This window comes from Podarcis cretensis (assembly GCF_951804945.1).
Source record: "Podarcis cretensis genome assembly, chromosome: 6".
NCBI lineage: Eukaryota > Metazoa > Chordata > Lepidosauria > Squamata > Lacertidae > Podarcis > Podarcis cretensis.
Genome location: NC_137175.1, coordinates 78,338,600 through 78,366,444, shown reverse-complemented (window position 1 = coordinate 78,366,444; position 27,845 = coordinate 78,338,600). Strand labels below are relative to the sequence as shown.

General features: G+C 41.7%; 2 protein-coding genes across 2 annotated transcripts; both read left to right on the top strand.

Annotated features, from left to right (window-relative positions):
* Positions 1-364: 364 nt before the first annotated feature.
* LOC307218806 (retinol dehydrogenase 8-like) lies at positions 365-9,766 on the top strand. Its single transcript, XM_079981686.1, has 6 exons — positions 365-776; positions 1,503-1,668; positions 2,525-2,700; positions 4,534-4,627; positions 5,272-5,455; positions 6,649-9,766. The coding sequence occupies exons 1-6, from the start codon at positions 680-682 to the stop codon at positions 6,886-6,888; spliced, it is 957 nt and encodes a 318-aa protein (XP_079837812.1). The 5' UTR covers positions 365-679; the 3' UTR covers positions 6,889-9,766.
* A 596-nt stretch (positions 9,767-10,362) lies between these two features.
* Positions 10,363-20,959, top strand: DR1 (down-regulator of transcription 1). Its single transcript, XM_079981790.1, has 3 exons — positions 10,363-11,133; positions 17,161-17,324; positions 18,949-20,959. Exons 1-3 carry the CDS (start codon positions 10,914-10,916, stop codon positions 19,093-19,095), a joined length of 531 nt encoding a protein of 176 aa, XP_079837916.1. The 5' UTR covers positions 10,363-10,913; the 3' UTR covers positions 19,096-20,959.
* The last annotated feature ends 6,886 nt before the right edge of the window (positions 20,960-27,845 follow it).

Genomic DNA, 27,845 nt, shown 5'->3' with positions numbered 1-27,845 from the left:
GACGGTGTCTCCCTGCTGTGGAACCCCTTGATATGTTTCTGCTAGTCCTTCAGTGTCCAAGCAGCCATCAACACCAGTACTGCCTGAAACAAAGGATAGCTTCAGCAAGAATGTAATTTGGCCACAATGTTTGTGCCCAACAATGATAGTTATAGGAATTGTCAAGACTGAAGGCCCCAATTGAGTTTCTTTTAAGGAGGCAACTGACTTTGAGTTGCCTCAGATCTTTTGAAATTAAAGCACCTATTTGAAGGATGCATGCAATTTGCAAATACAACTTGGGCAAAGTATTGTCCTCTAGGTTTTGGTATAGTTGATCTCCAGTCCTGTTACCTGTTTAAATTATAATAACCCACCCTTCATATTTTGTTGTTCAACTTTTCAGTTTAAAAACTGCTGAAACCTTGAAGCCTAACTTCCCTACAATGCATCATCAAGCCAGATTATGCGACCTTTATATATAACCATGCCCAAACATCTATTTTTGTTTATTGCTGTCCATACGGAGATTATCTTCTTAGCTCTGTAATGCATAGGTATGCACCTTTAGATTTGCTGACACGTAAAGTCCTGTGGATAAAAGCATTCAGGGGAGTATTAAGCTTTTGTCCTGCAAAGCTACCAGACTATCCATAGACTGTCTAAGGGAAACGTTCCAGCGCATCTGCTACCATCCACAATGGCTCAGAAAACTGTGCTTATCACAGGTTGCTCCTCAGGAATTGGGCTGGCGTTGGCTGTAAAAATGGCCACTGATGAACAGAAAAGATTCAAAGGTAACACCTCTCTTTAATTTTGCTCACCTGTGTTGCTGAACATTACCTAGTGTGAGCTATGCTCAGTAGTAAAGCTTTACATAGCACGACTTGATGCAACTTTGCATCCTTGCAGGCTCTGCAATTTAATTTTAGAAACAAAAGGGTAAGGGTTTTTCTTTCTTGGAGAAGCCAAATGTCACTAGCCTCCATTATTTTACAGCCTGGTCCTATGCTTATTAAAAAGTAAGTCCCACTCTGTTCAGTGGGGCTTGCTCTTAAAGCTACACAGGAGCTGTTTATTTTGATCTATATGTTTAAATTAGAACTGATGGAATATTTCTATTTTTAATGTCAGCTGATTATTTTTCTTTCTCTTTTCTTAAAAAACAGCCACAATCCTCTATCCACTTGTATGGAAGTATGCCATTTTTTAAAAAGAGAGAAAAACCAACTGGTTGCAGTGTTCAGGAAGTGGAATTCTATACATGTCTGTTCAAAAAGAAGCCCTGAACGCTGCAACCAGTTGGTTTCAATGGGTTAATTGTGTGTTAGGTTCCGACCATGCTGTTTTATTTTCTTCTAATCTGGAGCCTCTATCAAATGGAAATATAGTTGGGTTTCTATGACCTTAGAGTGTGGAGCTGAAGGTTTATGTAATCGGTGTTTAATTTTCATAACCCTTCTGAAAGGAAAGGCTAAATACTGCTGTTTGTGATATTTATTTTCCTCCTTTTTTTTTTGCAGTTTATGCTACAATGCGGGATCTGGCCAAACAGGATAAACTGATAGAAGCTGCAGGCAATACTGTTGGAAACACCTTAGAGATTAAACAGCTGGATGTGTGCAGTGATGAATCTATTAAAATGTGTGTCAGTAGCATCCCAGGAAGGCGTATTGATGTCCTAGGCAAGTAATAAATACCAATGGAACATTCATTTTATGTATATATTTTAATGTAATATTTAATATTTGTTACATTTCTATCCCACCAATCCTCCAAAGAGCTCAAGGTAGTTCTCTTCCTACTCATTTCATCCTCACAATAACTGGCCTGTTCTGGGAGCTCCTGGTTGTATTACTACCCTAAGGTAAAGGGACCCCTGACCATTAGGTCCAGTCGTGGACAACTCTGGGGTTGTGGCGCTCATCTCACTTTACTGGCTGAGGGAGCCGGCGTACAGCTTCCGGTTCATGTGGCCAGCATGACTAAGCCGCTTCTGGCGAACCAGAGCAGCGCACGGAAACGCCGTTTACCTTCCTGCCGCAGCGGTCCCTATTTATCTACTTGCACTTTGACGTGCTTTCGAACTGCTAGGTTGGCAGGAGCAGGGACCGAGCAACGGGAGCTCACCCCTGCCGACCTTCTGATTGGCACGCCCTAGGCTCTGTGGTTTAACGCACAGCACCACCTGCATCCCAGTTTATGGAATACCCTCCCCATAAAGGCTTAACGGTACCTACATTATAGTCTTTTAGGCAGCCAAGGAAAAGATTTTTATTCCCCTTTCAAGTTACACATTTCATGCTCTTAATTTCCGCCCCTTGTTTTAAAATGATTTTATGCTGCTGTGTTCATACTAGCATTTTGATGCTGATTTGCAATGGTGCTTATTGTTTTACATTTTTTATTTATTGTTGTAAACTGGCCAGAGACCTGGGTTAATAGGTGGTCCCACACGTTTGTTGCACATGAAAAGAATAAGAGCAACTTGAGTGGCAAGTGATGGCTGGTCGTTGTTGTTGTTCTTTTGCATTTATACAGTTAGCAATGCCGGCATGGGACTCATTGGACCTATTGAATGCCAGACCATCAAAGAGATGCAAAACGTGATGGATACAAACTTCTTTGGGCTGGTCCGACTGCTGAAGGAGATTTTACCCGACATGAAGAAGAGAAAAAGCGGCCATATCGTGATTATTAGCAGTGTCATGGGAGTACAAGGCAAAGTAATATTGCATCTAATTAGTTACTGCAGCGTGTATTGCAGTTTAATGATGGCTATGCTCTGATCCCACAGATGGAGGTAGTTATGCTTCTGAATGTCAGTTGCTGGAAACCGCAGGAGAGGACTCTTGTAATAGGCTCCCGGTTATGAGCATCTAACATAGGCGTCTGGTTAGCCACAGTGAGACCAGGATGCTGGACTCAATGATCCAGAAGGCTCTTATGTTCCCATATTCAAGAGCCATCTCATCCTACATTTTTGTCCCATTTTAAGTGGCAACACTAGCTTTAGATTTGCCCTTTGTGCTTCCCCAGAATTACCGTATTTTTTTGCTCTATAAGACTCACTTTTTCTCTCCTAAAAAGTAAGGGGAAATGTGTGTGCGTCTTATGGAGCTAATGCAGGCTGTGCAGCTATCACAGAAGCCAGAACAGCAAGAGGGATTGCTGCTTTCGCTGCGCAGCGATCCCTCTTGCTGTTCTGGCTTCTGAGATTCAGAATATTTTTTTTCTTGTTTTCCTCCTCCAAAAACTAGGTGCGTCTTATGGTCTGGTGCGTCTTATAGAGCGAAAAATACGGTAATTCTGCCTCAGCCAGTGTTTGAAACTCCCATTGTTCTAGGACGGCGCATTTTGCATCAGGGAGTTTCATTAGCACAAGCAGTTTCTGAGCTCTGGGCGCAGAACTGCACCCAAGATTTCAGATTAAAATTGCAGAGTGGAAGGGAAGGAGGACCTCTTTCTGTCTCCCCACTTCCAGCTACTCATGGAAGACTGGAGAAAAGACCCTCGTAGAATATTAGGGGGGTGGGCAGGAGAAGGACTAGATCATGTGAAAAATGAACATAATGTTTTAGCTGCAGTTCATTCATTTTCAGCTTTATGTTCTTGTTACAAAAATGTGCCTAGACATTCCATTGTTGCGCCCATAACCTAGATTTAAGATGCCATTTAGTTCCTAGCTTTCATACCTCAGTTTTTAACACTGGCATCAGCTGAAGTTTTGCTAACGCTGAAACATCTCAGCCCTGGTTACTTCTGCTCCTGATTCAGCAGAAAGTGATTTTTGTGGCTTTTCCTCCCTCCCTTATTCAAGTAAAGGAATGCCAGATATCTGGCTTGTGGTTTTCGGGCAAGAAACAAGATCAATGACGACAATGATTTTAGTCCTATAGGCAACTGAGCTGCAATCTGCAGCTAAAGAGCAAAGTCTGCTCTTGCAACACAATGCCCTTATTTGTGGCATTGTAACCCAGAACATTGTGTCAATGGAGTTGTGCCACAGTGTGTAGCAACAGCAAAGACTGTACAGAAGTGTTGTGTCAAGCCCTTCTGGGAGAAAGGACTGGGCTGGAGATTTATGGTGAAGCAACGGCAAGACTGAAGTTTACTTGCCTGCGTGTTATCCAAAATGTTATCTGAAACGCTTTCGGTTTGCATGGACTTAGAAACATTTGCCTAACCTAAGGGATGGGAACCATCTGGTGCCTTTCCATCCCCTTTCCTGAAAACTGGATGCGATTTGAAAGAAGGATGGCATGTGCATTCATCCCATTTAGTAAATGAGCTTTGTCGCAAAATCTTTTGGGCAAGAGGTGAAAGAGGGGCAAAATAAATGTCCGTTCGTTGTTCCTTCTTCTGGGCCTTGACAGTGATTCACTCTAATTTTCATTAAATAAAAAAGCATTTGTAATGCTGACAGCCTAAAATGATGTTGATCTGATGTTGTGTATAGTACACAGGAGACTCTTACACAATGGTTTCATCATCAGCCCAGGGTATGTTAAGATTAGCAACTCACTATTTTTTTAATTTTTTTTTAATCTATAGGGATTTTGTTCAATGATGTTTATGCTGCATCTAAATTTGCGGTGGAAGGATTCTGTGAAAGTTTAGCCATACAAGCACTCAAGTTTAAACTTAAGTAAGTATCAGCCTGGCTCATTTATTACTTTAACTTAAATTTACTTCAGTGCTGCTAAAGCAGCTGTTTAACTTCACCCCAGGAGGTGCACTCCATTGTTTCTTGAGACAGATGGATGTTGACTGGCAGAGTGTCTAGGACAGGGGTCTGCAAGGTTTACCCCGCCTGGGCCGGTTCACTCCAACGGAGATTCCTCTGTGGGCTGGATCGTGCACGCGATTTCCAGTGCCACGGAAATGAGTCCCCGTGCCGTGCTGCGCCGGTTTAGTGCAGCTCGCGGGGACTCGCCGATCAGGGGGCTCAATTTGGGGGGCAGCTCATGAGCCAGTTAAACGATCCCCTTAGGTTTCCGATCCCTGGTCTGGAAACCACGTTATACCACTCGTATACAATCTTCAGGTCGTATAAATCTTTTGCCTTTTACTAAAGATGTCCAAGGGTGAAATGCAAGATGCAAATGCAAGAAAACAAACTTGTCGTTTTGAATGTTCACTTCTGGATATGGATTAAAATTAATGCTAAAATCAAGCATGGCTTTACTCTTTGCCAATTTATGCCCAGTAACTAAGGGTTTGCATCTACCATCTTATGCGTATAGTAGTTGACTTACACAATATATCCTTTTTCTTTATTTTCCCAAACAGTCTAAGTTTAATAGAACCAGGGCCCGTGGTTACAGAGTTTGAAAGAAAAGTGTTTGAAGATGGGATGAACATGGATCTTTCGGCTGCAGATAAAGAAACAGCAGACATGTTTGTAAATATTTACCTGAAAAATTACAAGCAAATTTTCCAGACCCTGGGACAAACAGCTGAAGACATAGCAGAGGTAATGCATTGGAAGGTTTTTGTGGAATTTAAGACTGGGTTACATAATTATGGTTCGCCAGCCTTGAGACATTATGCGACTGGCAATTGCTCAGCATCAGCTTCTGATGAAATTACAATCCAATGAAAGTGGGGGGAAGTGACAGCCAAGTCTAAAAATATCTGTACTCACAAGGCTCTGTTAATGTGAGTAATAACATTTTAGCCAGGAAGAGTCTAGCCAACGCCAAATGTAACTAGGCAATGGGCCAACCTTTGTCTGAGCATCTTACCGAAATCACTTGCATGTTCAGGATGAGCTCAAGTGGATAATATCTTCATTGCATATCTTTAGGCGCCAGGCAAAAACATTCCTCTTCTCCCAGGTTTTTGACTAATTCACAGTCTATGACCTTTTTAAACGGTGGTTTGTGTGTGTGTGTGTGTTACTATGTTATGTACCCTATTTTTCCGTGTATAAGATGATGTTTTTTGCCTTAAAACGTTAGGCAAAAATTGGGGGTCGTCTTATACACGGATACTGAATGCAGAGTGGGGTATGGTGGCGATTTTCTGCAGCAAGTGGGCGGGCAGGGGATCAGTTGTGACCCCCCAAAAAAGCTCAATAACTTTAGCGATTGTTGGCGATGACTGGCGAAAACACATTTGGTGGCAAGTAAGTGTGCGGGGGATTGGCGTTTGTGGTGGTGAGTGGACGGGAGATTGGCAGTGGCCAATAACTTTGGCGATTGTTAGCAACGGCTGTGATTGGTGGTGAGTGGGCGGGTGATAGTGGAAGCTTCATTCCATTTCTTCGGTCTCAATTTTTCCAGAAACAAATAACACATTTGAAACCAGGAGTACTCTATTACTGGTAGGGGACACTTATCTTGAAGGAATGTTCTGAGAGTGTCACTGATATAGCAGTTTCAGATTAAAAATAGTCCGAGGTGTGTGTGTGTGTGTGTGTGTGTGTGTGTGTGTGTGTGTGTGTGTTTAAACTGTTCCTGCTCTTCCAGTAAGCTCACTTGCAAAACATCATTGCTGGAACAATGTAAGCAACCCAAACAGCAATATTGAGTTAAACTGCTGATTTTATTCCCCAGAGTTTTTTCTCTTTGCGTTCTCCACCCCCACTTCCAAATATATTTACACACATACTCAGTCTGGTGCAATTCCAGAATGTTATCATGCCTTCTCTTCTCATCCTTACAGCATACAGTGAAGATAATTCTGGCCGAAAATCCTCCTTTTCGCCACCAGACCAACACATTATACACTCCAATTACAACACTGAAATATGCTGATCCAAATGGAGACCTGCCTATCGATACCTTCTACAAAATGGTTTTTCAGCACGATAAGGTTTTCAGTGCGAGTCTTAACTTCATTAAAATGCTGCGTTGGAAAAGCAGAAAAAGCTTTGACTTGGGAGGAGGAAGATCTTCCCAATGAGCAAATGGGTGATTTCAGCTGCCATGTGGGCTGTTTCACACACTTCCATGTTTCCTTATGTGTAAGTGCTTGTGTGGGATGGGAGACATCTGAAATAGCCCTGGCTGAAGCTACAGTCCTATACACAATCCTTACTTAGGGGCAAGTCCAACTGAAGTTGGTGGGGCTTACTTCTTTTTTAAAATTTAACAATCCAATAAAAGCCACATTAAAAACATTCCAAATTATAAAATAATCAAACAGTCCAAATATTATGCCAATTTATAAATCTTTGTTTGACTTCCCATGCTCTTAGGTCAGGGGGTGGCGATCATCTCACATTTGTTCTGCTTCTAAGTTAGTCCTGGTGATTCCCATAAATCAATCCGATGTTAATCCTTCGTTCATTTTTCACAGCCTCCGAGTTCATCTAGCAAGCAAGTTAAAGTAAACAATATGTTCCTGTGTGGGTGTTTATTTTTTTCCATGTCTTTCGCTTTTGTTTCTTCATGACTGAAATTATAAGCTACATGTCCCAAAATGGAGGAAATCTGGCTTTCTGCCAATTGTACCAGGCGTTATGTCCAAATCTCTTCGTTTTAAGTCTGTCCATATACTATTCTGACCACCTCAATATTTTTCCAACACATACTTTCATTTACCTGCAAAACTGGGTAGGCGTAATGTGAAATCTATTGAAAGATCAAATAGTGCTTTAGTGTAAATGATCTGCTTAAGGGCAACATATACCACTTTAGGCTAGCAATGGGTGTGTACATGTTGCACTTCTAATGTTTCCCCATGTGGGGGGAATCGTTTACATGGAAAAGTAGCATGTCAGGGGAAAGGGTTTATCATGCCTCACAGTCTCCCTAACAGACTATGTTTCTATGTGAAATGGTTCCTGTTTTTAATTAGAGAAGTATTCAAAGATGCAATTCTTCTCACCAGCAGCCTGAAAGCTCTACACTTTATGCATAAGAAGAGCCCAGCTGGATCAGACTAAGTTCCAACATGCTGTTCCAGAGCTGTCAGGGCAGCTTATCCAGAGGAAGGATGAAGCTACAAAAAAGACACATAGTATCTTTAAATGAAGCCTTTTGGATCCTAACATATCTTTTACCTGCTTACTGCATATAACCCTCTCGTGCACAGCAAACTATGTTGCTCTATGTCTCATATGCTTTGCTCCAACCAATTTTCAGTTTCTTTGTTCAAGCTTCTCTCCTACTCTATTTTAAATATACCCATAGCTGTCAACTTTCCCCTTTTCTTGCGAGGGATCCTATTCGGAATAAGGGAATTTCCCTTAAAAAAGGGGGAAAGTTGACAGCTATGAATATACCTCCCACACAACATACCATATACTCATATCTTTGTGAGGATTTCTAGATGCTGCCTCTACAGAAAGTACAACTGTTTGCTGGTGGCACTTACAATAAAGGTCAATTCACATAACAAACTTCTTAGGATCCTGGGTACATACCAATTCCAAAATAGCTAACTGTATATAATTTACTGTGTGTACAGAAAATGGGTAGAAGACAAATTGCTTCAGCAGAGATTGCAAGAAATGTTGTAGTGGTTTGTAACCTAATCCAGCTGTATTCACACATTTTAAAAGCATTTACATGTTACTTGTGGGTTCAGAATGTGGTTAGAAATGTACATTCAGCTGAAAGAGATGTAGTGCACTCTTGAATGTCTAGGTTTCACCTGTGGTTCTTGATGCAGTGTTTTTTTATATGGCTTTCCTTAAACTGGATTTAGAATAATCTTATCCACCAAGTTAGTAAAAGTCAAATGTAACCATTCTTGTACTGAAGACATTTTATGCTTTTCAAATATTTCTAATTGTTAATAGGTATTAGATTATTAATCCTGAATAAATCAGCATTCAGAAGGAAAAGCAGCTGATGAGCTGGCAATGTATGCACCAAACAAGTACACTGTGTTGCACAGTGCAGTGTATGGGGTTATCATTCAAGGAAGAGAACTGTTTGCACTGCTAGCTCTAAAAAATTAAAAACTGCAGTTTGCCTAATAACTCGACTCTACTTTTAATGGTAATAATATTCACATGCATTGCTTCTATAAAAGATACCAGGTTTCCTGGTACACCTTTTATACCTTATTATTATTATTAAATCAGATGTGGGTGCCTAAATGCACACATGTGGGTAAGGAACAAACACACACAGCAGAGACTATGACATCTTTTATTGTACCATTATTAAATGCCACTTTAACCCACCACCAAATACTACTTTCTCCAACAAATACAAAGTAGTTTTCTGCCTGCTCATTTTCTCCTAACACCATTGTGGGATAGATTAGGCTGAGAGGATGCCCAGCCCATAGTTATCTTAGTAAAAAGTTCATGGCTTTAAATCTTGGTAACAGCCATACGTAATTCTTCATGGGCACATGCAGGGTTGTGTTTTAGGCTTCACTAGTCTAGGTCCACCTTCTTTTCCCATTTAGATTTCCACAACAGAAGACAAGAGAAATCATAGAACTGTAGAAGCGACCAGGAGGGTCATCTAGTCCAAACCTTGTGCAAAGCATTAATCTTTCACCCAACTTGGGGCTCGAAACTAAGAAGAGTTTGGATTTGGTATCCCGCTTTATCACTACCCGAAGGAGTCTCAAAGCGGCTAACAATCTCCTTTCCCTTCCTCCCCCCAACAAACACTCTGTGAGGTGAGTGAGGCGGAGAGACTTCAGAGAAGTGTGACTAGCCCAAGGTCACCCAGCAGCTGCATGTGGAGGAGTGGGGAAGCGAACCCGGTTCCCCAGATTATGAGTCTACCGCTCTTAACCACTACACTACACTGGCTCTCTAGAATAGAAATACTGACTTAAAAATAAATAAATCACACAACTAAAAGGATACACCATAAAGGTAAAAGGTAAAGGTACCCCTGCCCGTACGGGCCAGTCTTGACAGACTCTGGGGTTGTGCGCCCATCTCACTTAAGAGGCCAGGGGCCAGCGCTGTCCGGAGACACTTCCGGGTCACGTGGCCAGCGTGACATCGCTGCTCTGGCCAGAGCCAGAGCCGCACACGGAAACACCCTTTACCTTCCCGCTGGTAAGCAGTCCCTATTTATCTACTTGCACCCGGAGGTGCTTTCGAACTGCTAGGTTGGCAGGCGCTGGGACCGAGCAGCGGGAGCGCACCCCGCCGCAGGGATTCGAACCGCCGACCTTTCGATCGGCAAGCCCTAGGCGCTGAGGCTTTAACCCACTACAATTCCCATCAGCCCTGACCACTTGGTCCTGCTAGCTAGGCCTGATGGGAGTTGTAGTCCCCCCCAAAAGGGCCCTGGATACCCAAGTTGTGGAAGGGGGGGAAGCAGCCTAAAGCACCAGTGAGGGGACAGACAGAAAGGGGTCCACAACCGCGCCCAGACCCACGCACCCCGTTCGAGTACCACAAAGCCGCTTCCGGGCCAGACCGGAAGCGGAACTGGCGGCGTGAGGGAGGAGGAGAGTGGGTGAGGAAAGCGCAAGGAAAGCGCTTCCGGCGGAAGTGCCGCGCGCCGCAGCCTTGTGTGTCGGCTGCCCCTCGCGAGCCTTTCGGCAGCCTCGTTCCCTGCCGCAACCGTCGCGCGGCGCGTGAGGAGGGAGGGAGGGAGGGAGCAAGAAGTCGGAGCCGCTGCCGGCGCTACGCGGAGCCTCCTCCTCCTTCTTCGCCGGCGGCGGGTCGTCTGTCATCCCGGCTCCCCTCCCCCCCCCGACCCTCTCTCTGAGGCGGCAGCGCTGACGGTTCGCCTCCGGGCGCCTGAAGGGATGTTGTGTTGGCGGAGGCGGCGCCGGTGGTCGCCGTTGCTGTAGTGAGGCGGGCGGCTGTGGAGGAGCCGCCCGGGGCGGGACGAAGAAGGGGTGGCCGCTTCCCGCCGAGGCTCCCGTGTCGCTCTCGGTCCCGTTCCTGGCAACCTCGGCGCGGGGCGGCAGTTGGGCCGCCCCTGCCGTCTCCGGCCCGGAGCCCTTCCCCTTCGAGGAGGCGCTGCCTGGGCGGCCTTTGACGGGGCTTCCCCGCCATGGCTTCTTCCTCCGGGAACGACGACGACCTGACCATCCCCCGCGCCGCCATCAACAAGATGATCAAGGAGACGCTGCCCAACGTGCGGGTGGCCAACGACGCCCGGGAGCTGGTGGTCAACTGCTGCACCGAGTTCATCCACCTCATCTCCTCCGAGGCCAACGAGATCTGCAACAAGTCAGAGAAGAAAACCATCTCCCCGGAGCACGTCATCCAAGGCAAGGGGCAGCCTGCTCTCTTACCTCTTTAGTGCCCAACCGGAACAAAGCCCTTCACTTGCCACCCTCTGGTCTCTTGCTGTGGGGTAGCTCAATCGGTACAGCATCTCGATCTCAGGGTTGTGGGTTCGAGCCCCACATTTGGGAAAAAGGTTCCTGCATTGCAGCGAGTTGTGCTGGGTGACCTTTGGGTCCCTTCCGACTCCACGATTCTGTGATTCTCCGTAGGCTTTCTGTTGCTACAACTTCAGAAGTGCATCCAACCACCGCCACACTCTTACAGTGTGCTGTGTAGCAGAGAATTACAAAAGGCTAGATTGCCTGGAGGACTCTGGTGAGCTGTAGACTAGATAAACATTTCACCCCTTCAGGCAACTGCGTAGCATTTGCTGAGAGCTACAGCTTCATTAAGGTCTAGAAACGCAGGTCTTTGTTTGTGTCATAAACTCCCAGGCACGTCTGAGAAACTTGCTGATGTCAGTTGAACTTCCAAGTAAAGTTATTTAAAACTCCTTGCGAATTATAGCTATTGTTTTAGTAAAGTGAGCACTTTTTGTGTTTAGCTACATGAATCTGAGTTGAAGTAAAAGCCTCTTGTTTTTTGGGTTTTTTTTAGAAACAGGATGTAAGAGTTTAAAGAGTATTATGAGAGGGGAGTTCGCCATTATGCAATTGTTCTCACACGTGTTCATTTTTTCCACTACTTTTCATTTAGCTAGATTTCTAAACCACTGTTCATCAATTAAGGCAAGCAATCCTAACCTCACTTACCTCAATAGGACTTACTTCTTTATAGATGTGGTTAGGATTGAACCTTCAGATCCCAGGGTAGTTTACAACAATTACACCAAAACAATAAAATACAATATGTTAAAATCCCAGAAAATATTGATTTTAAAAAATTATTTATTGAATTTATATACTGCCCAGTACCTGCAGGTCTCAGGGCAGTTCACAGGATAAAATCAGAATACAAAACCGCAAAATACATAATCAAAATAAAAACAACTACAACCCAATAACCCCCTCCAAACACATTTTAAAAGGCATAGGATGTCAGTGACATCAATTATAGCCAACATTACCATAGATTCCTTGCAGTTTGTTGGAAACAACTTTTCCTCTCTTTATTTCCTTATCTAATTGTTTCCATTTTATAAAACAAGAGGATTTTAGTCAAATATATATAGTTGCTCTTTCCTACGAAAAAGGAGGGCAAATTTCATTAGGCTATTACTTTGTTTTATGTTACTTTCCCTTTAAAATTCATGTTACTCATGTTCAGTTCAGCATTCAGAACAGCAAAAGTGAAAGTAGCTGGAGTCTTGGTTTCATTCAGCTGTTGCTTAATGATACTACTTTCAGCATTAAGAAATGTAATATGCCTGAAATGAAAACCCTGTTTTTAGAGTGTAAGAGCAGTACAGCTGGATTTGATCAAGGGCCTGTCAAGTTCAGCATCCTGTTTCCCAGTGTCTTTGGGAAGCTCTTGAGCGGAATATGAAGATAATCATCATTTCCCAGCAACTGGTATTCAGTGATATGCTGCCTCTGGGCCTGGAAGTAATATATGGTTGCCAAGGCTAGTAGCTGTTGATAGCTATAGCCTTTTGGGGTATTACTGCTTCATCTTGACTTTTGTGCAGTGCTGCACCAGAGAAGTTCTGCTTGCATAATGACACATTCGTATCAGCTATGCCCCCACAAAATCTGCTCTGGAGCTCCCCTCAATCTGCTGGAACTGATTTTGAGGTCACACAAGGAGGGTTGAAAGGGACAGGAGAGAGAGAGGAAGTTCTGCTACATGAACAAAAGTCTGTTACATGGACAGAGCTGTAGCACAGGAAATAGCTCTTAAACTTTTTTTTATTGTAATAGGAAGACCCTAATACGGGAAGATACTTTGGATGATATACAATGTTAAGTCATTCTTAGAGCAGACCCACTGAAATCGTGGGCTTAGAAACATTTGGATATCACCCTATATTGAGAGTTGTGCCACTTGTGTCCCTGACATAGGTAAATTATGCTAATTTCTAAAGTTCTTTTGCATAATTGCAAACTGTTGTTATGGGAGAAACAATGAGAAATTATGGGCACTGAAACAATGACCACTGGTTAGGCTGCTGAGTTTCATCTGGCTGTTGTAGAGCAACCTTTCCCAACTGATGCTGTACCAGATGTTGTTGGATTCCAACATCACCCCCAGCCAGCAGGGTCTGTGGCGAGGGATGAAGGGCAACCAGCTGGGGAAAGCTGCTCTATAGAGCTCCATCTGTTTTTGAATGCTTATCTTCGCAACTGAAAACACATATCCAAAAATGAAAACTAAAGTCAGGATGTTGAAATATGAACCCGATATCAAATTCTGTATTTTTTTTTCTGGTAGAACACACAAAAAGGTCTGGATTCTTCTGAGTACAAAGTTAACGGGCTTGTAGAAAACTACACAGGGCCCACACACATTCAGTAAGTAATGTCTCCAACTCATCATTTTGTGCTGGGTTGGATGATCGATGAGTAGAATCGAGGTTTCCATATATAGGTGCAATATACACCATAGGTTTCAGCACGCGCTACTGGATCATTACCTGATCTAACATGGGTTGCAGCAACAGCACTGCCATCATACAGATACATGGTAAAAATATTAAGGGCTTCCACACTGATGGTTTGGTTAAAGGAGAATCCCAGGTCTGAAAAGGTTAAAAATTGGTGACTTATTTAATTCACCTTTAAGATGTTCCATCGTCTTGCAAATAACAATTACTACCTCCTAAGAGAGCACCCCAGGGGATAACTGATGCCATGGTGGCCGTATACATAGGGTTCTTTCTAACTTCTGGCCACAGAAACATTGTTATTTGACCACTTACAGAACTAATAATCATAGAATCGTAGAGTTGGAAGGGACCACGAGGGTCATCTAGCCTAACCCCCTGCACTGCTGGAATATTTTGCTCAACATTGGGCTCGAACCCATGACGCTGAGATTAAGAGTCTCACACTCTACTGACTGAGCTGCAGGGGTGAGGAACTTTCAGTCTGCAGACCTAATTAGCCGTCCCAGGCCTCCCCATTTAGCCCACAAGGCCTTTTCGACCAAGCGATGTCCATCTGCTGCACACCTGACATCAGGTGTGGGAGAGGTAAAGTGTCTGGACCAAGAAAAGGGTTTGTGGGTGCAGCTGATTGGGGTCATCTGCAAAGCCCTTTGCAGGGTTATTTGAAATCCTGATTATCAGCTGGTTGGGCCTCAAAGTGCGGTGTAGGGCTTTCTGCAGCCACTGAGCTTGTTGGGGCTTGAAGAGAACCATGCACAGCCAAATCCCTGACAATCAACTGAAAATGGCTGGCACTAGGGTGTCTGCACTTGTCTATCCCGTAAACTGTTTTTCACTCTTTCCAATGGTGTTACCACTAAACCACAAACTCGAGCAAATTGGGCCACTGCACTTTCAGTTTTGGTTTTGACTTTTTATATTCACTGTGCCTGGCTTAAAACACCAAGACAAGCTGTGCAGTATCTCTCTGCAGGTTTGGAGCTTATGCTTCCTCCCTTTCAACTGCTTGCTACCACATGTCGAATTCTATACTATCTTTGGGGAAAGTTCTTTGTATCTAGCTTAGTCATTTTTGTTTGCATTTATCAACACATCTTTGGTAAACTTAAGTCTGACAGTGCTCAATGTAGTCACTGCTGTTAATTTCTCTTCTCTTTAAATTAGAATTTTTAACTCTTTATATGTTGGATATAATTTGCACACCATGAAAATAAGGAGGGATAGCCTTAGTTGGTAGAGTCTGAGACTTTTAACAGTCTCTTAATATCAGGTTTGTGGGTTCAAGCCCCACGCTGGATGAAAGATTTATGCATTTGACTAGATGAGCCTGTGGTCCCTTCCAGCTCTACAATTTTGTGAATGTGTTTCTATGGAGTGATCCACCCATTCAGCAGTGCATTCCTTTAGGTTTGCTACTACATGGTTTAGAAATAAATATTTATTATATCCCGCAGTTCCCAATCATTCTCTTGGATCCACACATGCTTAGCCTCAACACATCAGGCATTCTCAGGCCACTGTCATGTTTCCCAGTGTTAAACATCTTGTGTGTAAGTTGAATCCAGACTTTCATGGAAGGGACTTAGATCCAGTGGATGCTGCAGCTGGAGGAAGACAATTCGCTGCTGTCACTGATTTCCACTTCTCTTGCGAACCCTCAGCATCGTATCCCACTGTTTTGGAGGGTTTCTGCAATCATCCAGAGCAGATTTTTAGGGGGCTGCATAGGGAAGGGAGATCTGGTGAATATCAGCCCCCTCCATTTGTCAGCATTTATTTTATTTTTTAACATTGATAGTCCACCCTTCATGAAAAGACCAAAGGGCAGTTTATAACATACAACATGATAAGCAGTATATGTCAGTACATAACCTAATATCCATACAATACAAGAAAACCAGAACAGTTATATAAAAACAGTTCATACTAATAAATAATACATAATTATTACTTCTTATTACTCATCCCAGCATTGAACTCCACGCCTGTAAAATGCAGTGTTTCATGGCATAAGTTATTTTTGCTCTATTTTTTGCTCTATAAGACTCACTTTCCCCCCCCCCTAAAAAGTAAGGGGGGAAGTGTGTACGTCTTATGGAGCGAATGCAGGCTGTGCAGCTATCACAGAAGCCAGAACAGCAAGAGGGATTGCTGCTTTCACTGCACAGCGATCCCTCTTGCTCTTCTGGCTTCTGAGATTCAGAATATTTTTTTCCTTGTTTTCCTCCTCCAAAAACTAGGTGCGTCTTGTGGTCTGGTGCGTCCTATAGAGCGAAAAATACGGTACCTACTTTTCTCGGGTGCAATTAGGAAACATAATGCATATCTAGTAACAAAAGCCTTCTGAAAAAAACGGAGAAATCAGCAGAATATCTAAAGTGCAGAAACAGTATACAAGTACATATACTTATCTGTACAAAACTAGCTGTTAATCCCTTTGCCCAACCTCAGAAAATGAGAAACCCAGCTCTCACCTGGGAGCTTTCCTTTGCTCTCAGTTTCTCACTTTGGGAAATCTTCACTTCCTTGCTTCTCACTCAGAACCGTTCCACCATTAGCCTACCATTTTCATCGGGCACTTGCCTCCTGTTGCGCCCCATGAAGGGGAGGCACCAGAGGGGTAATTTCCTGTGGACTTTCCCCCTCAGGGTGTTCCTCACTAGCAACAGCCTGTCATTGGACAGCCTACTGCCTGCAGAATGCCCACCTTCTCTCTCCCCATTTTGAAAAACACCTCAGGTTGGGTAGTCTGATTTGCTTGCCTTTGTGCAGCAGCAGCCGCTAAACAGTACCATCTCATGTACCAAATTGCTCGTAAAGTAGAAAAGGCTTCCCTGTCAACTTGCATATATCCACACCATACATAGTCTATAACAGATTGTTACTCAGCTAGTAAAGGAATAGAAGTCAATAATACGTCACTTGCAAGTGCTGCCCAGTATAAGGAATTGTTTTTGAAAAAAGGTAAAGCTTGCTTAAGTGAAGCTTCAGATCATATAAAAAAATTCATTCCAGTAGCACCTTAGAGGCCAACTAAGTTTGTTATTGGTATGAGCTTTCGTGTGCATGCACACTTCTTCAGATACCTGATATCTGAAGATAGCTGAAGAAGTGTGCATGTACACAAAAGCTCATAACCAATAACAAACTTAGTTGGTCTCTAAGGTGCTACTGGAAGAATTTTTTTTATTTTGTTTCGACTACAGCAGACCAACACGGCTACCTGTAACCTGTAACTTCAGATCATATGTTCTTTGTCCTTTTAAAAGAAGTGGCCTGACTTAGATATGCCAATCTGCGGATTTCTGTAGTCCAAAATTACTCCCTCCCTCAGAAGGTAACACTATATAGCAATCATTGTATGTTTTTTGTGGTAGTGGCAACTGTGTCTGATAGGTTAAGTTGGTGTCTTGTTGCCTAAAATGCTTGAATTTTACTAACTAGAAACCTTTTTTTACCCTAGCACTTGAAAGCTTAGGTTTTGGCTCCTACATCAGTGAGGTAAAAGAAGTTTTACAAGAATGCAAAACCGTAGCACTAAAGCGAAGAAGGGCTAATAATCGTTTGGAAAATCTTGGCATTCCTGAAGAAGAGCTCCTAAGGCAGCAACAAGAGTTATTTGCAAAAGTAAGTGAGGAAACAATATATGCAGTGCTTATATTTCCACATTTAATTGTGGAAAGATACAGTTTGTGAAGATGAATCAGCTAAGCATCCTAGACTTGGATATTGCATACAAATCTAAATTTTGGAAATGACTTGAGTTTTCATTCTTTGAATATGCAAAACTTGATTCATTCAGCTTGGGTATAAATGGATGTGACTGTCTCAGTATGTATTAGCTTGAAATAGCTACATCAAATAATGTGTCAATGCAAAAATATAGGGTTGCACCTGAACTTTGTATACTCAAGTGAAATCAATGGGACTTCAGTTGGTTATGACTAACTTAATTCTCATTTATTTCTTTGGGTCTCTTTTAAGTACAGATAATTTTTGGGAACTAATTTGGGCTGTAATCCTGTGCACACTTATTTTGGAGTAAACACCATTTGATTCAGTCAGACTTCCTTGGTGTCCTTTCCGCTTCAAAATCAGGATATCATTAAAAGCCTGTCTCCCAAAATCCATTTCTGACAAGGGTTAATGTAATTGAAATGGTATAGGTTTTGGGTTCTCTCTGATTAATTCCAGATTGCAGAATCTATCTGGAGTTATACATTAAGCATACCTGACAGCAATCCAAATGGCTGGGATTAAGGGTTGGATTAGGTGAAGGTGTCCCTGTGTCCTGCTCTCCTTGCTCAGCTGGCCTCTTGCTGGCTGCATGAGTGGGCAGGTATGGCCCCTGCTAGTTGTATCCCTGCCAGTGGAAATCGCTAAAATTGAGTGTTCTGAGGGAGGGGCTGAGTTGGCTGAAAATTCACTGGATTCCAAGACACTCTGTGTCATGTGATGGCATCAGGTCCATTCCAAGTCCATTGGTTGAGCCTGCCTGAAGCCTTAGTTGACAGAACTGTTCCTGCTTTTAAGCCCTTCTTGTACTGAGAAAGGAAGTTGAAATGGGAAAGATGCAGGAGTCGAGAGGGAGAGGAGCACAGTCCCTCTTCTCCCCACAGCAAAAGAGAAGTTGTGGAGGGGAAACCAAATCTGACTAGTACAAACCCCTTCCTCCAACCAACCTGAAAAGTGCAGTGGGACAGGGGAAATGACCTCTTTCCCATTCTCCCTGCATTGTCTGAGAAAGACACTCTTCAATCTAGGGCAGGGCTTCCCAAACTTTGGTCTCCAGCTGTTTTTGGACTACAGCTCCCATCATCCCTAGCTAGCAGGACCAGTGGTCAGGAATGATGGGAATTGTAGTCCAAAAACAGCTGGGGACCCAAGTTTGGGAAACTCTGCTCTAGGGAATTTTAGCTCTTCCTAAAGTTCTGTACCTTTGGAAATACTTTTTCTCATAAGCATCCCTCATTTGGAGTTTGTGTCAAACCCAGCAATATGTTTTTTTAAACACGACGGGAAGTTCTCAAGTGTGCAGCAGGGTTAGGCAACCTATGGACCCACGGATGATGATGTTGTTTCACTTGTGAAGTAGTGGTCCTAATTTCTTCTCTCGAAACAGATCACGAGAGGATGCCATAATGTTCTTGTCTTACCTCTTGCACTGATCTCCCCGTGCGCATGTGTGTGTCTGTGCACAACTGTGTTAGGTCATGCTATAGACACTGAACTTACGGTTTTGTGTCCCTAGGCTAGACAGCAGCAGGCAGAGCTAGCCCAGCAGGAATGGCTACAAATGCAGCAAGCGGCCCAACAAGCACAGCTTGCTGCTGCCTCGGCCAGTGCATCCAACCAGGCAGGCTCTTCTCAAGATGAAGATGATGAGGACGACATCTGAAATCTTTTGGGCTGAGTTTCAGTCCCCGCAAGGAAATAGTTTTCGCTGGTTTTGCTGTGCAGGACATGAATGCTTACCCGTCACTTTTGTCTGCATCTTGGACCGGCCGTTGGTATTTTAGGGATGTCTGCTGTTGTGTGCTGTACATGTCGAAACTGTCTCTTTGAACTCTTGAAGACTTAAGGTTCAGTATCATATCAACTTTGGATTTTTAATGGTGTTTATGGAAATTTTAGATAGCAGTGTGTCACTTATTTGATCAACAAACAGTGTTACAATAAAGTTTATAAAATATAGCAAAATTTATACAGAGGCTCTAAATTCACATTTGCATTTCTCTTCCCTTTTAACCATAGAATCTTCTGTAGAAATTTTTAATTTGGGTTTTGTTTTGGTTTATTGGAACGGAGCAGCCAAGCAAAGGGTTCGGCATAATTGAATTCTTTGTCTTCAAAAACGATATATATATGGGCAATATATACTCTGTGCTCATATACCACCAATCTTGAAAAATGATACGTTTTTGCCAAACTAGGAAAATGTATGTTTAATAGTTGTACAGATTGAATTTCTTTTGTATAGAGGTGAAAACAAACCCAATACTTTATTATGTCATCAATTCAGTGTCATGAGCAACATTAATATTTCATTTCAAATATTGTCTGCTTTGAAGAATTAAATCTGTTCCTGTTTCACAGCCATTTAATTTTAACTTTAGGTGGTATTAACATGCATCGTGCATGTTCCAAGTGTTCAAATGGAGTTTGGTGGAACAGAGTTGTTTTAATTCTGTTTTGACTCAGAATGCTGAAATAGTCAGGTCTATGAAAGCAAATATTGGAACTAATAAGCATGCTTGCAATGAGAGGAATCTTCATTTAAATCCAATGTACTTTTTTTTGTCAGCACAATATTAACACGACGTTTTCAAGACTAGTGTACCAATAGAGAAGTTTTATCTGTGAAACTGGCTGCTTCTACATTAGAAACTAGTAGGGTACTAGTTCTAAGTGTTGCAATTCCAAGTTCAGTTTGGTGACTGAGCCCCAAGACTGACCAACAAGACCTAATTATTCTGGGGCATTAGAGGTGTGGATTTTATATATATAACAATGCTTAGATTGTTATTTGTGTTGACAATAAGGAACAATAGAGTCCTTTTTAGAATCTGAAAATATACTTGAAGATACATCAGCATATTTTTCTGGTTCTTGCTTGCAGGGAGGTAGAATCTCATGCATTGCATATTAATGCATCATGCAACATTACCAAGACTGCAATTTTTAAAAAACTTTGTAGCACAGCCTTGATGGCTATAGAAAATTATGCAAGAGCTGAGAATGAATGGAGAAAGTCTTGTCTGTGAAGCAGAGAGCCAAACTGAGAGTCAAACTACGATCTTGAATTGCAGTTAGTTGAGTTTTATGGCTTCACCTGAAATAACTTGCACCCTTATTTATACACTGGTAGCTGAGAGATAAATTAGTTTGAATGTTAAGCTGAAACACATTTGTTCAGCAGGAGAAGTATTGGGCAAAATCTGGTGAAAGATTGTCTTCATTAAGGTTGAAGTACCAAAGGTAGAAACACTAGGCTAGTAAAACCATGTTAATGTGCAGTGTTGGCTTTCCTAATTTGTACTGTAACACCCTTGCCCTTCCTATTTGAAATAAGTCTTCTTCTTTTTTTAAAGAAAGATATACATTTTCACACTTCTTTTCTGATGCAGAATTCAGGTTAATATTTTACTGCATCTGGTATGTATCATAATATGTTTGAATCCCTGTGACCTTTCCTTTGGACATTCTTGTGCTTTTTCATATGCTGTATTCCTCAAGCAATAAAATTCAAATGTGTTTTTATATTCCACGTTTCAATATCCAACTTTCACGGTTTGTCATATAATAGAGAAACTTAATTTTGTTCTGCCATGAACCAACTTTGCAAACTTCACGGGATCAAGATGTTCTCACCAAAGAGATGCCTATAATCGTCCTTCGTGTTAGGGCTGGTTCTTTTCAATTTGCATAATTTTCTTCCAGGGACAGAACATATTCTGTCTAGTCACATCACGTACAGTTTGCTCGTAGATCCTGTACCATTTCAGCACATTTTGGACTACCATGCTAATCACACTTACCTGGGTGTCAGCCCCAACAGGACTTCCAAGAAGACATGGTTAGGAGTGTGCTGTTTTTTAAAAACAAATCTGTCCAAGTAAGTACTTTTTAATTTTTTTAAGGAACCACATTAATTTACCGTACTTTTATAGTTTGAGATGACTATTTAGATATTTTGAGAAAGTGTTATTGATATGATTTACTGGCTATGATCCAAAAATCCAGTACATATATGGAAACTTCCCCTGATGGGAGCTTCCAGTCTTCTCCATGATAAATTTCTGGTATGCAGAAAGATGTATGTGCTGTATTTTCATCTCAAGCAGGATTAAATTCATTGTGTATAGAATGCAAGATAGATCACTTTTTTCATGTCAGTTTTAATGGTTTTTTCTTAAATGCAACATGTCAAATAAATACTGGATTTGTGAATAATTCAACAAGTATATCAGCTATTGTATAGTCTTGCGTTAAAAGAAAATTGCAATAGAAGCAAGACAATGTCAGAGTTGGAAAATCTCCAGTTTCCGCCAAAGTAATCAGCTCCTTACGTTTTGTGTGCAAATGTTCTCTTTGGATCCCCTATTTAAAATTTCCTTTCTGGTATTAATTTGCGCTGCTTTAAAAAAATTCCCAGCTTCTGGAGTTGAATGTATGAAAACGGGCATTTTTGGTTGCGGAATTCCAATGCTTGCGACTGGAAGAAGAACTAGAAGTATGCTAAGAGCACAGAAAGACCTGCACGGCCCAGAAATCGCAAAGTAAGAAATTATAAAAGATTCTGAAGTTATTTTCCTACACTACTCCCAACCTCCATCTTAAGTAATGTTAGTGATAATTGCAGTGATGCTATTGTGTGGTTTGGGCTCAGGTTAGTAGCTGTTTCCACATCCATCTCCAAAGCAGTTTATTAATAAATTGAGTTGGGTGTGCATTTAATATTTGCTGCTTGGCATGTATAACAGCTTTTCTGGCTGCAGTGCACTAGGCAAAGGTTAATGCAAGATCAGTCCCAGGGTGGTGATGGCGTAATTAAATGTTCCTAAGCATGCTTTGAAATGAGAAATTGAGGCCTGGGAAGGTGTGGAAGCATGACTCTGCCTTGCATGGGAGAAGACCTTGGCTGGGATCCAAAATGCTGCGCAAGTACTTCCTCCGTGCTCAGAGAGGCCTTTGGACTCGCTATCTTTAAACAGAACCTCTCCCTGCCACATGGCAAACTCAGGACTTTCAGAAGCGGTTTCCTTTTTGTCTTCAATGGGAGGCTCCTGTTCAAAGAAAGCAATAAAAACAACTCGGCAACAATCCTGCTGGGTGTGCCGAAATCCTTGGGTGTGCCTGAAGTCACTCTTTGGATTCCAGCCCTTGTCCTGTTTTCACACAGGAGGGCATTTTCTCTGCTTAATGTCGGAATATGTGCATTGCCAAGCAAGCAACCTTTTAACAACAACAAAAAGCTTTACCCCAAATCAAATGAGATGAATTCTCAATTTAATTTGCTTTGTTTTCCTTCCGTTCCCTGCCCAAGCCTTGAGCCGGGGTAGTTTGTAGAGAGACAGACAGGCAGAAGCGAGGATCAGACTTTTTTACTTAATATAAAAAATCCTTGCTGGGTCAATCTAGCTTTCTGTCTCCTGCAGTGGTGGACCCCATTTCTCCTGAAGTAGAGTAGTAATCTTAGCAAGACCAGAAATTTGTACCAAAGGAATGCTGTGTGTTCTGCAGTGCAAATGTCACCACAAAGAACCAAGCGAGACATGTTGTGGACTTCCTTTATCTCCTTTGCAGAAAGCAGCTGTTTTATGCGTAAGGGTGGGTATATAATTTTCAGCACAGAAACAGCAAGAGGGGTGGGGAAGAGTTAAGCAGCCCCTACCCTGCTTTCAGCTTCTCAAGAGTGGCTCAAGGAAAATCACACTCAAATCCATGCATTTAAACATAAATAAAATTTAAATTTATTTAGTTCTTCGATATATGGTACATGTTATTAACTGACTTCTGTTTCTCCTCCCCCGTCTTGTTTCTTTTAAAAGTAATCAGCGAAGAAGCTCCACCTAGTGATCAGCCTGTGTTTTCAAAAGCGATGAACTAGAAAGTAAGTGTGAAACTAGGGCCATACGTTTCTTTCCTGCTTTGAGCAATTGCCTGCGACACCTGCTACACATAAATTTAATTCCACAACGTCATGCTGTAAGTTCATTGCTATAATTAATATACAAATAACACTGTGCTACTCAGTGAGCTGCAAGTACTTGATTAGCAGTTTTCTGGAGGAAATGCTCAAGTATGTCTGTTGAAAAGACCAAATGCTTTCATGAAATATCTTGACTCGCACAAGCTTCCTGAAGGACAAAATTGTTTGGGGTCATTTTGTGGATGTCTTGAGTGCAATTAGTTCCCGTCGAACACTCGAAAGCTACTGGCCCAGTGTTGTTGCTGCAAAGGTTTAAGTTACAGGGTCTGCTGCACAGCAAAAGTGATTGGTTGTTATAACTGAGCCTCCAATCTCCCCAGAGGCTAACTCATAACTACTGTCATCTACTCATGCGAGAAAAATTATTTTGTGTGTTTCAAATTTAGTTATGTTTGGGAGTGTGGGTGGTGGACAGCTGTAAGAATGTTGCCCCACTAGGTACCACTAGGTGGTGCTCATGCTTAACACAATAATTTATTGCTGCTGCCTGAGAAATAGTGAAACTTTCTATCTTAAGGAAACTTTCCTTTAATTATTACAAAGGTTTGATTATTAACTTTAAAGAAAAACAGGGATATTTTTTCATAATAAGTATGAGTATTTTAAAATGTTACGTGCATTAATTTCAGCATTGATTTTAACAATGTAGGGTCCAGATATGTAAAAGATCGACTCATTTTCTACAGGCCCTCTTGGGTGTTAAAAGATTATCAGAGTGGGCCCAATTGGTAGTTCCACCACTAAATTTGTTGCGAATGGAGGTAGAAGCCCTACAGTTATTAAATTTGTTCCCCACAGAAGTGAGTCTGGACCCTTCATTATGAGCTTTTTTGGACATTGAATGATGGGTAAGAAATTGAAATTTATCCGTATTTCACAAGATTTATATACTGCTTGATGGTAATAAAATGTCAAGGCAGTAATAATAATAAAAAGCTAAAAACAACTATTGAACCATAATTAAGATCAGTGATAAGCTGGTGTCCAGGTTGAAACACACGTCCACATTCTAGGCAATAATGAAACAAGCAATTCTATATTTATTGTTCATTAGAGGTTTGGAGCTATGTCACTGCCACCCAGCCTTCCTGAATGCATTTTGATACTTCTTTAAAGCTGAAATCTGCATCAGAAACACTGAACAAAGTCCAGGGGATTGTGGGTTGAGCAATCTTACTTATACTTAGCGTTCACCAGTTCAGAGAGATAGCACTGCTATGTTGGTGGAATGGCTTGCCAAATCCTGTGCCCCTTAGTTTAGGCAGAGAGGGTAAAAAGGAAGAACAGTCACAGAGGAAACAGAAATGAAATATATATATTTGGTAGAGAAAACATGTTTACAAATATGTATCTACTTATGAATCTTCAGGCACACTACTCCTTTTCCTGCATTGCCGGGGGTTGGACTAGATGACCCCTGAAGGGTCCCTTCCAACTCTACAATTCTATGATTCTATTATTATTTTGCAAATTAATATGGAAGTGCAATGGAACAGACTTATGCGTGAGTCCATATGAAAGTGACACAGACTAGAATTTGACTGATCTGGCTATTCTTACCCCAGAGTGGCACTCACTTTATTTGGTTTCTTGATCCGAGATCTACAATATAAGACGGGGTATAAAAAATTAAATAAATCAAAAATTCAAAAAAGGATTAGTGGTTACTGACAGTCAGTTAGATTAGCTGTCTCCCTGTACATTTGCATAATATCTTTGCACTTATGCACAGACATCTTTGGCCCCTAGCCTATGTATTTTAAATACATTTTGATTTTCAAATAAAAATTTCCTAATAATGAAGAATCAGATATATGGCTAGCATAGCTTATGGGACAGGATACAGTATTGCAAGAGTAGGCTTCCGCTAGCACAACAGAACTTCATCTGCCTCTCCTCTCCCCTGCAGCCCCTCCCCCCATGCACTCCCAAAATCTTTTCTGGAGTGTCCACCAAACCCCCAGAACAGATTCTAAGGGCGTCAACAGCATTGGACACATTCTGTGTCTTTGGCCGCATTGCAAAAACATCCAAGGCTTATACTGGACATCGTTTGCCAGCCAAACCACTGTGATCTATTTACTTACTGATCTATAATTGCCTGCTCCTCATTAATGCATTTTCCTGAACTTTGCCTCGGCAACTGGGGATTTCCATCATCTCCTGGGGAGATTTCTTATAACCATACCACATGCAAATCCCTGCTTTCTGGCACAAAGCTATAAGCAAATCATAGCAAGAAATGTGCGCCGATTATGCTAATCCAATGTTGCGATTGACATTTTGGCCTCTAAACTCCTCATCCATACATCTACATCAAACATGGCAATTACAAAGCATGACAGCTGATGTCATGCTCCATATGCGAACCACTGTTAAAAGAACAGTTTAAAAAGGGATTGTGCATTTCAAAGCCAGTGTTGTGTGTGTGCTTTTGCTTGAGAAACCTGGGAGTACAGCTAGATCTAAGAAAAGGAGGAAGAAGCTATATATTTTTTCCACTTTCAGCAGTAGTTCTGTGCATTTTATTTATTTAAAATATTTGCAGGCCATTATTCATGACCAAAATGGCATTGCAGAGCGGGTTACACTATTAAATCCTTCAAACGCCAACATGAAACAAAAAATAAAGCAGCAAAAACAGTATAATTTCATCAGAGCAAGCTTCTAATCCAGTAATGACAACAATATCCAGGCACATAAACAATGTACTTCCAGTTCCTTGATTCTCAGAGAATTATATCTTATCAGCAGGAAGCATACTTAAATTGTATCATCAGGATTTTGAGATTCCCTTGTTATGAATCATCAGATTGTTATGGGAAGATGAGGGGCATTTTCAGCTCCCCCCTCCCCGTAAAATGGTACCTTTCTACTGTATGCCACTTTTATCTGTTTTAATGGTATGCTATATGGGTTGTGAAAAAGGACTGAAAAGAAGCATGGTACCCCACACCCCTCATTTTTCCTCCTAGCACGGGGAAGGGTTGAGGTGGCTATGCTCTCGCCCTGCTTCCTTTTCTCTGCAAACAACAGGAGCTGTCCGCATCGCCTGCGCTCGTGAGCAATGTTCCACTGTAAACAAAAGGTTGCCAAATAATGGCAGCCTCACAGAAAGAATAATCAGCGTGTATCCTGGTGATAACTTGCCCCTGAAAAGCTGCCAACGTTCAGATGTGCCAGAACTTTCCAGAGTTTTCGTTTGCAAGGGGCTAGAACAGCCAGTTTGTTCAGTCCCAGAAGAAAACGGTTCAAACAGAAAGGTGAGGGACAAGGCTCAGAAGAAATGAAGATGGAGCCTCAGCAGCAGGGAGGAAAACAATCCTTCTTCCTCCCATCTAGTAGCAAGCGAGAGGTTGTGCGAGCAAAGACCCCTTGTTTAAGAACGCTTTGAAGACCAAAGGGAGACCGCACCTCTTTAGAATTGACACAGCTAACACATTTTTTTTAATGCACTTCTACAATGTCACATCAGGGGCTTCAGTTATTCTTTTTTCCTATTTTACAGAAGTATTGTTGTGGTACTGATTCTTCTGATCTTTTCTTATTTTAAAAAAATATTCTTCCAGTGTAGGTGTGCTTGAATCTGTGGCATGTTTCCAAGGGATTAGCTTCCCCATGCATATTTCCTTTAATTAGTCTGCACAATGTGTTGTTTTTCTTAGAGGTCTTCCTCCCAAGTTAACAATGTCCTTGTTTTCACATTCCTTACTTTATGAGATTTGATCCAGTCCTCCATGGAGATGCTGTACAAAAATGCAACTTCCTTTTTTTAAGGGTGGTAAATTTCACACAAGACTCGTGATTCTTTTTTACCATTCACTTCTCTCTCTCTCTCTCTCTCTTGCTGCATCTATTATTTATTCTCTCTAAAAACATGATTTGTCTTGCTTTGTTTTATTATTATGGTTTATCCATACAAGCCTGTACAGTGGCACCGTACAGAGTTACATGGGTTTCTACCAGGGGTGCTGCTAGGTATTTAAAAGATCTGGGATGGTACAGGACAAAGTTTTGCCTCTGGGAAGATTCAGGTGGCTGGGATCTCTTCTTTTAAAAAAATAATATTTTTTAAAGTTTCAAGAATTACAGAAAGAAAAAATAAAAATGCCACATTAAACAAAAGCAAAACAACACATCACAATATATATAAAAAAGAAAAAAAAACAGAAATAGAACCCATTAAACAAAAACAAAAACACAAAGAAAAATGCATCAAATCTCCTCATTACTAATCTTTCATTAGCTTATTTCCTTGACCTCCTCCCACCTCCCTTTTTTGTATTCTAGGTCAATTATCCATTTCAGCAAATCCTTTCCCTCTTTTAAAATTTTTATCCTGTAAATTGTCTTAATATAATGTAACCTTACTTTTCCTCCTTTCACCAATTAACAGTCAGTTATTCCCAAATCCTTTATATCATTCCTGCTAAAAT

Coding starts and splice junctions, on each gene's coding strand:
- LOC307218806 (XM_079981686.1), top strand. CDS start 680: ATGGCTCAGAAAACTGTGCTTATCACAGGTTGCTCCTCAGGAATTGGG. Junction 777..1,502: donor TGAACAGAAAAGATTCAAAG/GTAACACCTCTC, acceptor TTTTTTTTGCAG/TTTATGCTACAATGCGGGAT. Junction 1,669..2,524: donor CGTATTGATGTCCTAGGCAA/GTAATAAATACC, acceptor TTATACAGTTAG/CAATGCCGGCATGGGACTCA.
- DR1 (XM_079981790.1), top strand. CDS start 10,914: ATGGCTTCTTCCTCCGGGAACGACGACGACCTGACCATCCCCCGCGCC. Junction 11,134..17,160: donor CCCGGAGCACGTCATCCAAG/GCAAGGGGCAGC, acceptor TTTTTACCCTAG/CACTTGAAAGCTTAGGTTTT. Junction 17,325..18,948: donor AACAAGAGTTATTTGCAAAA/GTAAGTGAGGAA, acceptor TTGTGTCCCTAG/GCTAGACAGCAGCAGGCAGA.